General features: G+C 41.9%; 1 protein-coding gene across 3 annotated transcripts in view; it reads left to right on the forward strand.

Moving 5' to 3' along the window:
* skic3 (SKI3 subunit of superkiller complex) overlaps positions 1-14,498 on the forward strand; it is a 99,867-nt gene that overhangs the window by 20,768 nt on the left and 64,601 nt on the right. For all 3 annotated transcript variants that reach the window (XM_078396483.1, XM_078396484.1, XM_078396485.1), the window contains 3 exons: positions 7,791-7,889; positions 8,532-8,640; positions 11,127-11,267. In XM_078396483.1, the coding sequence (XP_078252609.1) occupies positions 7,791-7,889; positions 8,532-8,640; positions 11,127-11,267 (349 nt within the window). The remainder of the gene's footprint in view (positions 1-7,790; positions 7,890-8,531; positions 8,641-11,126; positions 11,268-14,498) is intronic.

Below are 14,498 nucleotides of genomic sequence, written 5' to 3' on the forward strand. Positions count from 1 at the left end.
GCCATTGAGTCCATCAAGTCTACGTTGGCTCCTTGTGGTAGAATCTATTCAATCCCATTTGTCTGCGCATTACAATAGTTTAAGTTATTTTCCTTTTTTTCTGATTGCATTTAGAAAACCTTGATTAGCCCAGCTCTAGATCGTAAGCATTGCTGGGATTTTTGTTTTAAAAAGAAAAGGTTCTCTTCTAAAAGCAGTGCCATCCATAGTAGCATTTGACACTCGGTAATAATTTTATTTACTTTTGCCTTGCTCCAGTACCAGCCTTAATGAAATCTGTTCCAGGAAATCCTTGAAATTAATGTTGGCGTAATTAATGAAAGATATACCGACTACGCACTGGGACATACTCTGTTATCTTAAAGGTAGTAAAAGCAGCAATCTGCATTTGGATGATGGCTTTAACAGCTAAATCAGGTTTTCGATAAATGCGATAGGATTGAAGGAATAGTTTAAAGGAATAAAAATAGGCAGATTGAGGGAGGGAATTCCATAGAAAAGGGCTTTAGAGGCAGAGAGTGATACAATGTGGAAATAGGCCCTTCGGCCCAACTTGCCCACACCGGCCAACATGTCCCAGCTACAGTGGTCCCACCTTCCCCCGCTTGGTCCATTTCCCTCCAATCCTGACCTATCCATGTACCAGTCTAGCTGTTTCTTAAACGTTGGGATAGTCTTTGAGAGCTGGAAATCAATTATAAGAATGAAAAAGTGGAGTACTCAAATAGACATGGAGACCGAGGCAATGAAGAGATTTGAAAAGAAACAATCAATATTTTGAGGTGTTTCACAACATGTTTATGTGTAGTTTGGGGAGTACATACATTGAGTGGAATTTTGTGCAAGTTACAACAGGGCAGTAGAATAAGAGGCTAACCAGCAGTGTTGAAGTAGAGCTTACAAAAACATGGATAAGGGTTTCATGGATGAACCAAGAGACAAGATGAATTGGATCATTTCCAGGGGTGGATATAAAGTATCATATTGATGGCACATGTATAATCTGAAACTCATCTCAAGATCAAGTACGATACCAGGTTAACAGTTCATCCAATTCTATCTCTTATCATTTGCTAGGGTGAGGAACGGAGGTAGCTGATACACATGTTCCTTTCTCCCCATCCCACTTTTCAATAACAGCTAAATTAAGCAATCAGTGAAAAGCTGGATAATATATTAAAAAATCTACTAAATATAATTAAATGTTCTAACATGCTACATTTCAAGACACAAAATTACAGAATTGTATTGCAATTACTTTTACTCCTGGAAAAGGGAATTAAACAGTTTTTTTTCAAGATATTTCTGGAAGTTTAAGTGACCTCTTTATTACATTTAAATAACTATATCAACTGAAATCTAGCCAATCAATACTTGACTTCAGATGAGGCAGAAGGAAGAGAGGGGTGTTCCTCCAGTTTATGAATGGCCTCATTTTGGCAATGGAAGAGGCCCAGGATAGAAAGGCCAGTATGAGAAGGAGAGTTGAATTGGTTAGCCACCAGAAGATCCAACAAAAGGCCTTGGCAGACCAAACGCAAGTGTTCGGTGAAACGGTTACCGAGTCTACGCTTTCTCTCCCCAATGTAAAGAAGGCCACTTCAGGAACACAATGCAGAAGATGAGGTCAGAGGAGCTGCACATGAACCTCTGTCTAACTGGGAATGTCTGCTGGGATCCCTGGATGAATGTGAGGGAGGAGGTATCGGGACAGGTTTTGTATGTCCTGTGGTTGCTGGGGAAAGAACCGGGGGAGAGAACAGTTTGAGTAGGAAGGGATAAGTGAGATGCTGCCTGACCTGCTGAGTCACTTTATCACTGTGTCTTTTTTTGTAATTCAGCATCTGCAGTTTCTTCTGTCTCTTGTTTATACTAATATTCATTTAAAATTTATAAAGTACCTTAATTGCAGTTCGATTGGAGAATTGAAATTCCATAGTCTTTTTAGCTGGCAGTGACGCTTCTCTGATTTTGTGTGATTTATTTACTTGGTTGAAATGTTTCAATTTACTCTTGTCTCTTCTTGATACCAAAGTTTTGAAACTGGCAATAGACACATTTATAAATTATATACATCATCCACCTCTTGACTTGTAAATTGTAGGTAGTAACGTGCTTACATTTTCAGCCTCTAGGGAGATGAAACCTCATGTGATCAGATCTCAAATAATATACTGAAATAAGTCAAGTCAAGTCAATTTTATTTGTATAGCACATTTAAAAACAACCCACGTTGACCAAAGTGCTGTACATTTGATTAGGTTCCAATAGAAAAAAAATGAAAACATACAGTAGCACGCAAACAGTTCACAGCGCCTCCTCAATGAGCCTCAAACGCTAGGGAGTAGAAATATGTTTTGAGCCTGGACTTAAAGGAGTCGATGGAGGGGGCAGTTCTGATGGGGAGAGGGATGCTGTTCCACAGTCTAGGAGCTGCAACCGCAAAAGCGTGGTCACCCCTGAGTTTAAGCCTAGACCGCGGGATAGTGAATAGCCCCAAGTCGGCCGATCTGAGGGACCTGGAGTTAGAGAGGGGGGTTAGAAGATTTTTGATGTAGGGGGGGGGGGTGTCCATTTAGGGCTTTATACGTGAATAGGAGGAGCTTGAAGTTGATTCTGTACCGTACAGGGAGCCAGTGGAGAGAGGCCAGAATCGGGGTGATGTGGTCCCTTTTACGGGTACCCGTCAGGAGTCTCGCTGCGGCGTTTTGGACCAGTTGCAGGCGGGACAGGGAAGATTGGCTGATCCCAGTGTATAGGGAGTTGCAGTAGTCTAGGCGGGAGGAAATGAAAGCGTGAATGATTTTTTCTGTGTCGTCGAATTGGAGGAAAGGTTTGATTTTAGCTATAACATATAACATATAACAATAACATAACAACTACAGCATGGAAACAGGCCTGTCCGGCCCTACCAGTCCACGCCGACCATTCTCCCTGATCTAGTCTCATCTACCTGCACTCAGACCATAACCCTCCAATCCCCTCCTATCCATATACCTATCCAATTTACTCTTAAATAATAAAATCGAGCCAGCCTCCACCACTTCCACCGGAAGCCCATTCCATACAGCCACAACCCTCTGAGTAAAGAAGTTCCCCCTCATGTTACCCCTAAACCTTTGTCCCTCAATTCTGAAGCTATGTCCCCTTGTTGGAATCTTCCCCACTCTCAAAGGGAAAAGCCTACCCACGTCAACTCTGTCCTTCCCTCTCAAAATTTAAAAAACCTCTATCAAGTCCCCCCTCAACCTTCTACGCTCCAAAGAATAAAGACCCAACCTGTTCAACCTCTCTCTGTAGCCTAAGTGCTGAAACCCAGGCAACATTCTAGTAAATGGTTCGAAGTTGGAAGAAGCTGGCTTTTACCACAGCGTTGACTTGCTTATCAAATTTTAATGCAGAGTCAAATATCATGCCGAGGTTTTTGACATGCGGTTTGACTAGGCAGGATAGGCTTCCAAGACTGCCTGTTATCAATTTGATGGAGTCGGGGGGGCCGAATAGGATGACCTCAGACTTGCTCTCATTTAATTGGAGGAAGTTCTGTGCCATCCAACATTTTATGTCCTCAAGGCAGTGTGAGAGGCTGTTTAAATTTGACTGGTTGTTGGGTTTCAGGGGGAGGTAAAGCTGAGTGTCATCGGCATAGCAGTGGAAAGAAATGCCGTGCCTTTGAATGATTTGGCCAGGGGGGAGCATGTATAGAAATGGCAGACGAGTTAAACTTTTACTTTGGATCTGTCTTCACTGAGGAAGATACACACAATCTCCCAAATGTTCTAGGGGCCGGAGAACCTAGGGTGATGGAGGAACTGAAGGAAATCCACATTAGGCAGGAAATGGTTTTGGGTAGACTGATGGGACTGAAGGCTGATAAATCCCCAGGGCCTGATGGTCTGCATCCCAGAGTACTTAAGGAGGTGGCTCTAGAAATAGTGGAAGCATTGGAGATCATTTTTCAATGTTCTATAGATTCAGGATCAGTTCCTGTGGATTGGAGGATAGCAAATGTTATCCCACTTTTTAAGAAAGGAGGGAGAGAGAAAACGGGTAATTATAGACCAGTTAGTCTGACATCAGTGGTGGGGAAGATGCTGGAGTCAATTATAAAAGACGAAATTGCTGAGCATTTGGATAGCAGTAACGGGATCATTCCGAGTCAGCATGGATTTACGAAGGGGAAATCACGCTTGACAAATCTACTGGAATTTTTTGAGGATGTAACTAGGAAAATTGACAAGAGAGAGTCATTGGATGTGGTGTACCTCGACTTTCAGAAAGCCTTCGACAAGGTCCCTCATAGGAGATTAGTGGGCAAAATTAGGGCACATGGTATTGGGGGTAGGGTACTGACATGGATAGAAAATTGGTTGACAGACAGAAAGCAAAGAGTGGGGATAAATGGGTCCCTTTCGGAATGGCAGGCAGTGACCAGTGGGGTACCGCAAGGTTCGGTGCTGGGACCCCAGCTATTTACGATATACATTAATGACTTAGACGAAGGGATTAAAAGTACCATTAGCAAATTTGCAGATGATACTAAGTTGGGGGGTAGTGTGAATTGTGAGGAAGATGCAATAAGGCTGCAGGGTGACTTGGGCAGGTTGTGTGAGTGGGCGGATACATGGCAGATGCAGTTTAATGTAGATAAGTGTGAGGTTATTCACTTTGGAAGTAAGAATAGAAAGGCAGATTATTATCTGAATGGTGTCAAGTTAGGAGGAGGGGGAGTTCAACGAGATCTGGGTGTCCTAGTGCATCAGTCAATGAAAGGAAGCATGCAGGTACAGCAGGCAGTGAAGAAAGCCAATGGAATGTTGGCCTTCGTAACAAGAGGAGTTGAGTATAGGAGCAAAGAGGTCCTTCTACAGTTGTACCGGGCCCTGGTGAGACTGCACCTGGAGTACTGTGTGCAGTTTTGGTCTCCAAATTTGAGGAAGGATATTCTTGCTATGGAGGGCGTGCAGTGTAGGTTCACTAGGTTAATTCCCGGAATGCCGGGACTGTCGTATGTTGAAAGGCTGAAGCGATTGGGCTTGTATACACTGGAATTTAGAAGGATGAGGGGGGATCTTATTGAAACATATAAGATAATTAGGGGATTGGACACATTAGAGGCAGATAACATGTTCCCAATGTTGGGGGAGTCCAGAACAAGGGGCCACAGTTTAAGAATAAGGGGTAGGCCATTTAGAACGGAGATGAGGAAGAACATTTTCAGTCAGAGGGTGGTGAAGGTGTGGAATTCTCTGCCTCAGAAGGCAGTGGAGGCCAGTTCGTTGGATGCTTTCAAGAGAGAGCTGGATAGAGCTCTTGAGGATAGCGGAGTGAGGGGGTATGGGGAGAAGGCAGGAACGGGGTACTGATTGAGAGTGATCAGCCATGATCGCATTGAATGGCGGTGCTGGCTCGAAGGGCTGAATGGCCTACTCCTGCACCTATTGTCTATTGTCTATTGTCTATAGAGAGAAGAGAATGGGGCCTAGGATGGAGCCTTGTGGAACTCCGCAGGAGAGGCTAGCTGGAGCAGAGGAATAACTGCCTATGTTGATGGCGAAACTCCTATCTTTGAGGTACGAAGCGAACCAGCTCAGGGCAGTGCCATCAATGCCAACCGCGTACCGGAGACGGTCAATAAGGATGGTGTGGTCCACTGTATCGAACGCTGCGCTGAGGTCGAGAAGGAGCAGGATTGCACAGTCGCCCGTGTCGATGGCGAGAAGCAGGTCGTTGTGTACCTTCAACAAGGCAGACTCTGTGCTGTGGTGGGCTCTGAAACCTGACTGGAAACTTTCCAGGATGGTGTTTTGGTGCAGGTAGGGCACTAATTGGTTTAGGATTGCCTTTTCAAGGACTTTTGACAGGAATGGCAGTTTGGAAATGGGTCTTTAGTTGCTAGGCAAGGTGGGGTCTAGGTTAGGTTTTTTCAGTAGGGGCTGGACCACCGCGTGCTTGAAACTGGTTGGAACAGTGCCAGTGGCCAGAGAACTGTTGATAATAGAGAGGATGCTGGGACCGGCTATTGCAATGACATCCTTCAGAAGGGCAGTGGGGGCTGGATCAAGGGGGCAGGTTGCAGGTTTCATAGCGGAGACAAGCTTTGCAAGGGAGGATAGAGTGACGGGTTGGAAGCAGTCCAATTTAGATGAACAGACTAGTGAGGTCTGAAATAAGGTTGAAACCCCAAGCTGAATCTTACTTTTCTTAAATCGTTGCTCTGACTCAGCCTCTATGACTTAGCATAGTGACAACAAAAGTCCATTTTTGCAGCTATTACACAGTTTTACTTTATGTCCATATATTGCACATCTTTTAAAGATTTTCAGATGGGCTAAAATGACTAGCTTCATGAATGTGATAGATCCTCTGCCTCTACGCTTGTAAAATAGAATTTTTAAAGTTACTAATAGAATTTAATATCTTAATTAAGAATTACAATTTAATGCAATATAGTTTTCTTTATATAGTGTAAATGCTTTTAAATTTTAATTCAATGATAGCAATTTTGCTTGAGATTCAGACAATTCTTCTTCGTGTCAGTTCCAGAACAGTGTTTGAGCATCAGGAGCAGACTTGGGTTATCCAAACACAGGCTCGGAGGACCATTTAAAGATTGGTGTTGGAGATCTTGGACCAAAATTGTGATTGGCACTTCTGTGCAAATAGTACACCACTACACAGAGGCTACTAAGCATTTACAGTACTGACAAGTAGTATACAACATTTTATTGTGAGTTCAAGCTCACAGATGATGCAGGCTTCATACACTGAAGCAACTTTTAACCAGAGGTCAACTTCAGTATTGGTTATGTAAGAAAATAACTGCAGATGCTGGTATAAATCGAAGGTATTTATTCACAAAATGCTGGAGTAACTCAGCAGGTCAGGCAGCATCTCAGGAGAGAAGGAATGGGTGACGTTTCAGGTCGAGACCCTTCTTCAGACTGATGTCAGGGGGGCGGGACAAAGGAAGGATATAGGTGGAGACAGGAAGACAGTGGGAGATCTGGGAAGGGGGGTATGGAACTTTCGTTTGACGGGCTCAAACTCTCATGTAGACCGGGTGTAATCTGGGCCAACCAATCACGCGGTCAGGGGGGCGGGCCGTCATGTGCCAGAAGAACAAAGGATTTGGCAGTTGGGATTTGAACTCGGGCACGTGTGGGTGAGCAACGGAACTGTATTTGGTTAATGATTAAGCAGAGAGTTTACATGACTTGTGGACCTCCTCAACAGTTACATTGTCTCATCGATGCCTTATAAGAATGGTACACAACCGCTATCATTATACCCTACCTTCTTTCTACCATACCTTTCTCTGCCAACCAAACATTTCTCTGACTCACTTTCAAGTCCACAATGCTTGGGTTAGAATATTAGGGGGCATTTCAGCTGGCCTAAGACTCACTGTGAACTGTTTCTTGAATAAAGGAATTCTGTAGTCGAAGTGCATCATCATAAGAGTGAAACCTAGATTAAAGTTACATGTGCCATCATATGAGCATAAAGACTCTTGTCAAGTTTTGAGGAACAGCAGGGACTTTCCTCATCCCATGTTCTACATATATCATCCACTTAACACCACCAAAACAGATTGTGAAATCATTTGTCAATTTGCATTTGTTGGACTTTGCTGTGTAAAATTTAAGCTGATGGATTTGTCTACTTCATAACAGTGACTGTACGTAAACTACTTTAGCTATAAAGTATTTTGTGACCTTGTGAAAGTTTTGTATAAATACATCTTGTTTTTGTACATAATGCATTGCCCTGTGTTTTACCCTGTATAGTTGATAACTGCATTTGAAAATGTTCTTTCATCGCTGGACAAGATTCCAAGTGACAATCATCAGAAGCTTTCTACTGACTATGTTAAATTTCTGTCAAAAGTAAGTTTGCTCATCATTAAAATCCTACTGATTAAAGAAAAAGTAAGAATACTAATTATGGATCCACTGCATGTTACAATTTTTGTTTGCCTATTTTTAAATGAAGGCCTACTTTCTCTGTAAAATTATGATGGTCCATGACAAGATTATCATAAGAATTCTTTATCATTCGCATGCGATTTATTTCATTGCATCTTAAATGTTTTCAGCAATGTTTTCTTTGGAACTGACAGTAGCTTTTAAAAATTCAGGCAATGCTTCTGTAAATATATCTGTACAGACACTCTCCGACTTTTGCATTGGGCGATTTACATAAACTTGAACTTACGCAAGCAGTTCTTTAAGCCCACTGATGCCCACTTGGCCTCCACTTCTGAGCTCCCCACGCCGGTTGAATAGTAAATCTGCACAAAAGTGCAAAAGCATTTCTGACTTGCTTCAGGGTCCACGGTATGTACGCCTTTGTTGGGGAGCATCTGTATTTGCAAAATATCCTGCAACGTCACGTATTTACAGAAATGGATGAGAACTAAACGGAATTTAAATAGCTTTATAGTTTTGAAATACTATTTTAAATTATGCAGAATATTCATTTTCTTGCAGGTTTTCAAGTTTTTAATCTTTTGTAACTTTTGGTTTCAGCTTCCACACAAAGGAGATAAATTTAAAGTAACTTGTGAGGCTTTGATAGCCCAGTATCCTAATTCTTCATCTTTGCTAGAAGTACTTGCTGTGCATTTCATGCAAACAGGTAGTGATTCTTTTTTCAAAATAATATTATTTATAAATTTTGAGGTTTATACTTGGTGATTTACATTATGAATAGCATAAATTACCAGACTTTTAATGGATTGTAAATCTTGTATAATGGACCAGAAGGGTCAATGGTGTGAGAGTTGAAGAAATTCAAGGTCAGAATAAAAGGGCATGATTGAGAGAGAACAGGGTGAGTATTTCTTCATGCATTCTTGGGTGAACCAGCACATCAGGATTTTGAAATTTGGTGTTTAGATTGTAACTGCCATTACAGCTGTGGAATTTAAATTTAGTTAATGGTCTATAATTTAAAACTAAATCAGGACTAATGATATGCAAACTACTAGATTATTGTAGAAAATCTATTTGATTCACTAATTTTCTTCAAGAGGAAATATGCCTTCCTCACTTAGCATATATATGACAGAGTCTTGAAAAATCTTCGAAATGAAGTAGTAACCCAGTATGATTGCTGGCCTTGACAACAATGGCAGATCATGGGGAAAAAAAGATAAAATAAATTAATCTGGCAGGTGAAAAGCTCCCTAATACTGACACTTTGGGGATGGAAATTACAGTAAATACTTTGGTTGGCATTATTATAAATGATTGATCCAGAATTGTTTTATGGATTTTATATTGAAAACTGAATACACGGTAAATCTTACAAGAAGTTATTGCAGGTTGTATTGGTAATCGTCCAGTTAAAATCTTCCTAAATTGCAAAATTAACTTTAAAAACATTATAGCTGATATATGATGCAATACGATAGAACTTTATTTATCCCAGGCCGGAAATTGGTCTGCCAACAGTCTTAAAACCCAACAAGATACATGAAACATGAAATTAAAGTGATGAGTGGAAGGTCCAGGATTTGGGATGTGCAAAGATTGGGGAGGGGGAAGGGGAGTCAATCTACCCCACGACGGAAGGGGGAGTAGACTGACTCCCATTCTCCCTCCCCCCTCCCCAATCTTTGCACATGCCAAATATGTGGCAACCATTTTGCCGAGGACTTGCGCTGGTCTACCTATGCGTGCCGGATCTCCTGGATCTTATTTATTTTATCTCCCATTCCCATAATATCCTTTCTGTCCTAGGATCACCTCCATTGCCAGAGTGAGGGCATGTGCAAACTAATGGAACAGCACCTCATTTCAACTTGGGTAGCTTACAACTTAACAGTGTGAACATTGAATTTCCCAATTATTGGTAACGCCCCATCCCATTCTTTTCTCTTTTTTTTCCCTGTTCTTTCCTGACCTTGGTGTGCACCACGATACACCCAACTGTCGCCGACCCTATCCACCTGTGTCCCTCCCTCAGGCTTTACACATAATTCCTTATTCAGTCTTCTTCTCTCCTTGTCTTTCTGTCTCCTTTGGTCCCCTTTTGACAGGTTTAAGGTGCATGTCATCTCTAATTTCTGTCCACCCTTGTGCTAATTTAAATTAAAAAACCCAGACCTGTATCCACATATTACTTGTCGGCCTTTGTCCTGTCCCCATCTCTATTCCAGCTTTCTCTCTCCCACTCCAATTAGCTTGATGAAGAGTCTCAACCTGAAATGTCACCTATCAATGTTCTCCACCTATGTTGCCTGATCTGCTGAGTTACTCCAGCATTTTGTGTTCTATGCAGGAAAGTAATAATTCAAATAAGTTGCAGATGCTGGAAATTGGAAATTCAACAAAAAACTCTGGAACTATTCAGCAGGTCAGGCTGCATCGGTGGGAAGATAAAGCTAATGTTTCAGATTGAAGACCCTTGATTAGATACAATTTACTTTTGCTAGTTTTAATTTTGAAAAGTTAAGACATCTTTATTCTTGTTTAAAAAACATCTTTAAAAATGTATACTTTTTAAAACATTTAAAACATGCCATTATATCATTGTATGGAATTTTATCTTAAGCCATTATTTTCTTTCCAATACACGTTGTAATTCACTATTCTATCCAGAGAAGTGATTGATTTTCTTCAGAGGATCTGCTGCAAAAGGTGGTGGGTCTAAACTTGAGTGGGCAAATAGCAATCTTTGGGAGTAGCTGTGTGGGGAGAGCAGAATTTAGAGGCTGAGTGGGCAGGCCAGAGACCCAGGAGGTGGGAATGGCTTGATAATAGACCCATTGTAGTTGAAGCCTGATATTGTATAATCCACAATTTCTACAATATCACTTTTTAAGAAGGCTTTCTATCTTAAATGGAAAAGCATCTAATATTGACTGTTTTTAGTCGTGTTTTGCTTTGATGAATCGATAATTTTATTTTTTTAAATATTTCTCTCACTACTTGTGTTCCCAATACACTTTTGGTTGTTGCCTCCCGACTGTTATTGGCAAATTTCTCCAGTGTGTGGGAAATTGCTCCTATCATCTTCAATATCCAAATTTAAAAAATAGAAGTAAGCTTTCCATCCCAATGATCAATTTGTGTATAACTAAATGATTCTATTACTCTCCTATCTTATCTTTTGCACAGAGTGCTGTAGTGAAGAGGCTTTTCAGTGTTATACAAGACTTAATAAGATGGAACCGATAAATGCACTAGGCCTTATTGGACAAGGGATCAAAGACATGCAAGAACAGAAATATGAAGAAGCTGCAAAAAATCTTGCTGAAGGTAGTTTTTGCTTTGGTGGTGACTTTGGGAATTCTGCGTGTACAGTATGAGGAAATCTATATACCAATGTACAATGGCTTGTTTAGTAATCTTCTGAAAATACCATTGTTCTCAATGAAAGGGAATTTTACAAGAATAACAGGACAAATCAAACAACATTTAATATATTTTGGAGACACAAAGAACTGCAGATTCTGGTTTACAAAAAAAGATACAAAGTGCAGGAGTAAATCAGCAGGTAAGGCAGCATCTCTAGAAACCATGGATCGGTGACGTTTTGGGTCGGAACCCTTCAGTCTGAAGAAAGATCCTGACCTGAAACGTCATATGCCCATGTTCTCCAGAGATGCTGCCTGACCCGCTGAGTTACTCCAGCACTTCTAGTTAATATATTTTGTTTGTTAATGACCTGCTGATTATTTTAAAGCTCAGACCACTGTGATGTGTATAATTTCTATACATTCTTTTGTCCAGTGCAGAACCCAGACAAACACTAAATTGGCAGATTCTTTAAGGGAACTTAAGTTAAGTGGAAAGTGAAAATGGTTAAGGTTTAAGACAGCTGTCTGAGTAGGATATAGACAGGATGTCTACTTGTATTGTTTCTCCGAGTCAGACAATCCTATTGTATCTTTATAGGACTTTGGTTAGACTGAATATGGAGTTTTCGGAATGGCAGGCAGTGACTAGTGGGGTACCGCAAGGCTCAGTGCTGGGACCCCAGTTATTTACAGTGTATATTAATGATTTGGACGAGGGAATTGAATGCAACATCTCTAAGTTTGCGGATGACATGAAGCTGGGTGGCAGTGTTAGCTGCGAGGAGGATGCTAGGAGGCTGCAGAGTGACTTGGATAGATTAGGCGAGTGGGCAAATGCATGGCAGATGCAATATAATGTGGATAAATGTGAGGTTATCCACTTTGGCGGCAAGAACAGGAAAGCAGAGTATTACCTGAATGGTGACCGATTGGGAGAAGGGGAGATGCAACGTGACCTGGGTGTCATGGTGCACCAGTCATTGAAAGCAAGCATGCAGGTGCAGCAGGCAGTGAAGAAAGCGAATGGTATGTTGGCATTCATAGCAAGAGGATTTGAGTTTAGGAGCAGGGAGGTTCTGCTGCAGTTGTACAGGGCCTTGGTGAGACCGCACCTGGAGTATTGTGTGCAGTTTTGGTCTCCTAACCTGAGGAAAGACGTTCTTGCCTTGGAGGGAGTACAGAGAAGGTTCACCAGATTAATCCCTGGGATGGCGGGACTTGCATATGAGGAAAGACTGGATAGACTGGGCTTGTACTCGCTGGAATTTAGAAGACTGAGAGGGGATCTTATAGAAACATATAAAATTCTTAAGGGGTTGGAGAGGTTAGATGCGGGAAGATTGTTCCCGATGTTGGGGGAGTCCAGAACCAGGGGTCACAGCTTAAGGATAAGGGGGAAGTCTTTTAGGACCGAGATGAGAAAACATTTCTTCACACAGAGAGTGGTGAGTCTGTGGAATTCTCTGCCACAGAAGGTAGTTGAGGCCAGTTCATTGGCTATATTTAAGAGGGAGTTAGATGTGGCCCTTGTGGCTAAAGGGATCAGGGGGTATGGAGAGAAGGCAGGTACAGGCTACTGAGCTGGATGATCAGCCATGATCATATTGAATGGCGGTGCAGGCTCGAAGGGCCGAATGGCCTACTCCTGCACCTATTTTCTATGTTTCTATGTATTGTGTGCAGTTTTGATTTCCTCTTACAAGAATGATTCGGGGGGTTAGGTTTATTATTTTCACGTAGCGAGGTACAGTGAAAACCTGTTTTGCCGGTTCCAATCAGATCAGATAATGCTATACATAGATATATTCAAGTCAAACGTAAGTACAATAGGTAAGGGTAAGGGTAAATGGTGGTAGAAAAGAGATTTAAAAGAGTAAAGTAGTTTTTCGGATGATGATGGATCCTTCTCTGGGAAGAGTTTGCAAAGAGTCACCATACTCAATGGAGCAGCTTGATTGGTTTTTGGAGGCTTTGGAGAGGGTGCAGAACCAGAATGCTACCTGTATTAAAGAATATTAGATAAAAAGAGTTTGGACAATCTTGGATTTTTATTCTCTGCAAAATTGGAGGCTGAGGGGAGATCTGATCGAAGTATATAAAATTATTAGAGCCGTAGATAGCGTCGACAGTCAAATTGTTTTTTCCCCACAGGGTGGAAATGTCAAAAATTACAGGGCATAGCCTCGGTGAGAGGGGCAAAATTTAAAGGCAATGTGAGGGGCACGTTTCTTTGCACAAAGTGGTGGGTGTCTGGATCGTGATGCCAGGGGTGGTGGTGAATGCAGATATAATAGTGATGTTTAAGAGGCTATTGGATAGGCACATGGATTTACAGGGAATGGATCACATGCAGTCAAAGGACATTAGCTTAACTTGGCATTATGTTCAGCATGGACATTGTTGGCCATTGGGCCTGTTCCTGTGCTGTACTGTTCTATGTCCTAAACTGTGAATGTTTGATATGGGTATCCAGAACCAAAAGGTCCATGAACTCTTTGTTCTAGATTATTGATTTATCTGTGGGAGGTGTTGTGCCTTTTATCAATCTTGCATGTGATTCAATTAATGTGACTGTGGGAAGGTTTAATTTATACTGTTGAAGAGTGCTGATGCTTCTGCTGTAACGTCTAAAATGAAAATCCTTTGAATGTATTGTTTGTTCATTTTTTATGAAAATAAGTTCACTTCAAATAAATTAGTAAACTTGTACTATAATGGACCACACGGTGGTGTCCGTTATTACTGATTTTCCGCTATAAGCAAATAAGGGGGATAACATGTGCAGTACTATTGGAAAAACAGACAATAAACATACATTACACACTAAACGGTAAAGGACGCAAAATACGCAATACCTTGGGATGGCACAGTGACTCCGCGGTAGACTTGCTACCTTATAGCGCCAGGGAATTTAGTTCAGTCCTGGCCTCTGTGTTTCCCTGTGGCAGCGTGAGACTTGCAGGTATGTGCTTTGGTTGGCATCCATGGGTTGTGCAGGTTTTGTGGGTTGCTGGTGGTTGTGGCACACAGGGCCCCATGTTCGATCCTGGCCTTGTATGCTCCCTATGGCCGCGTAGGTTTCCTCCATGTGTTCCGGAGTGCACTACTTTTATCCGACACACTATGGGTTGTCACTAGAGTGTAGGGTGGAGGGGTTGCCCGAGGTCGGGCCTCTGGCGCTGCGGGGTGG

Source organism: Rhinoraja longicauda, chromosome 3, assembly GCF_053455715.1.
Source record: "Rhinoraja longicauda isolate Sanriku21f chromosome 3, sRhiLon1.1, whole genome shotgun sequence".
Taxonomy (NCBI): domain Eukaryota; kingdom Metazoa; phylum Chordata; class Chondrichthyes; order Rajiformes; family Arhynchobatidae; genus Rhinoraja; species Rhinoraja longicauda.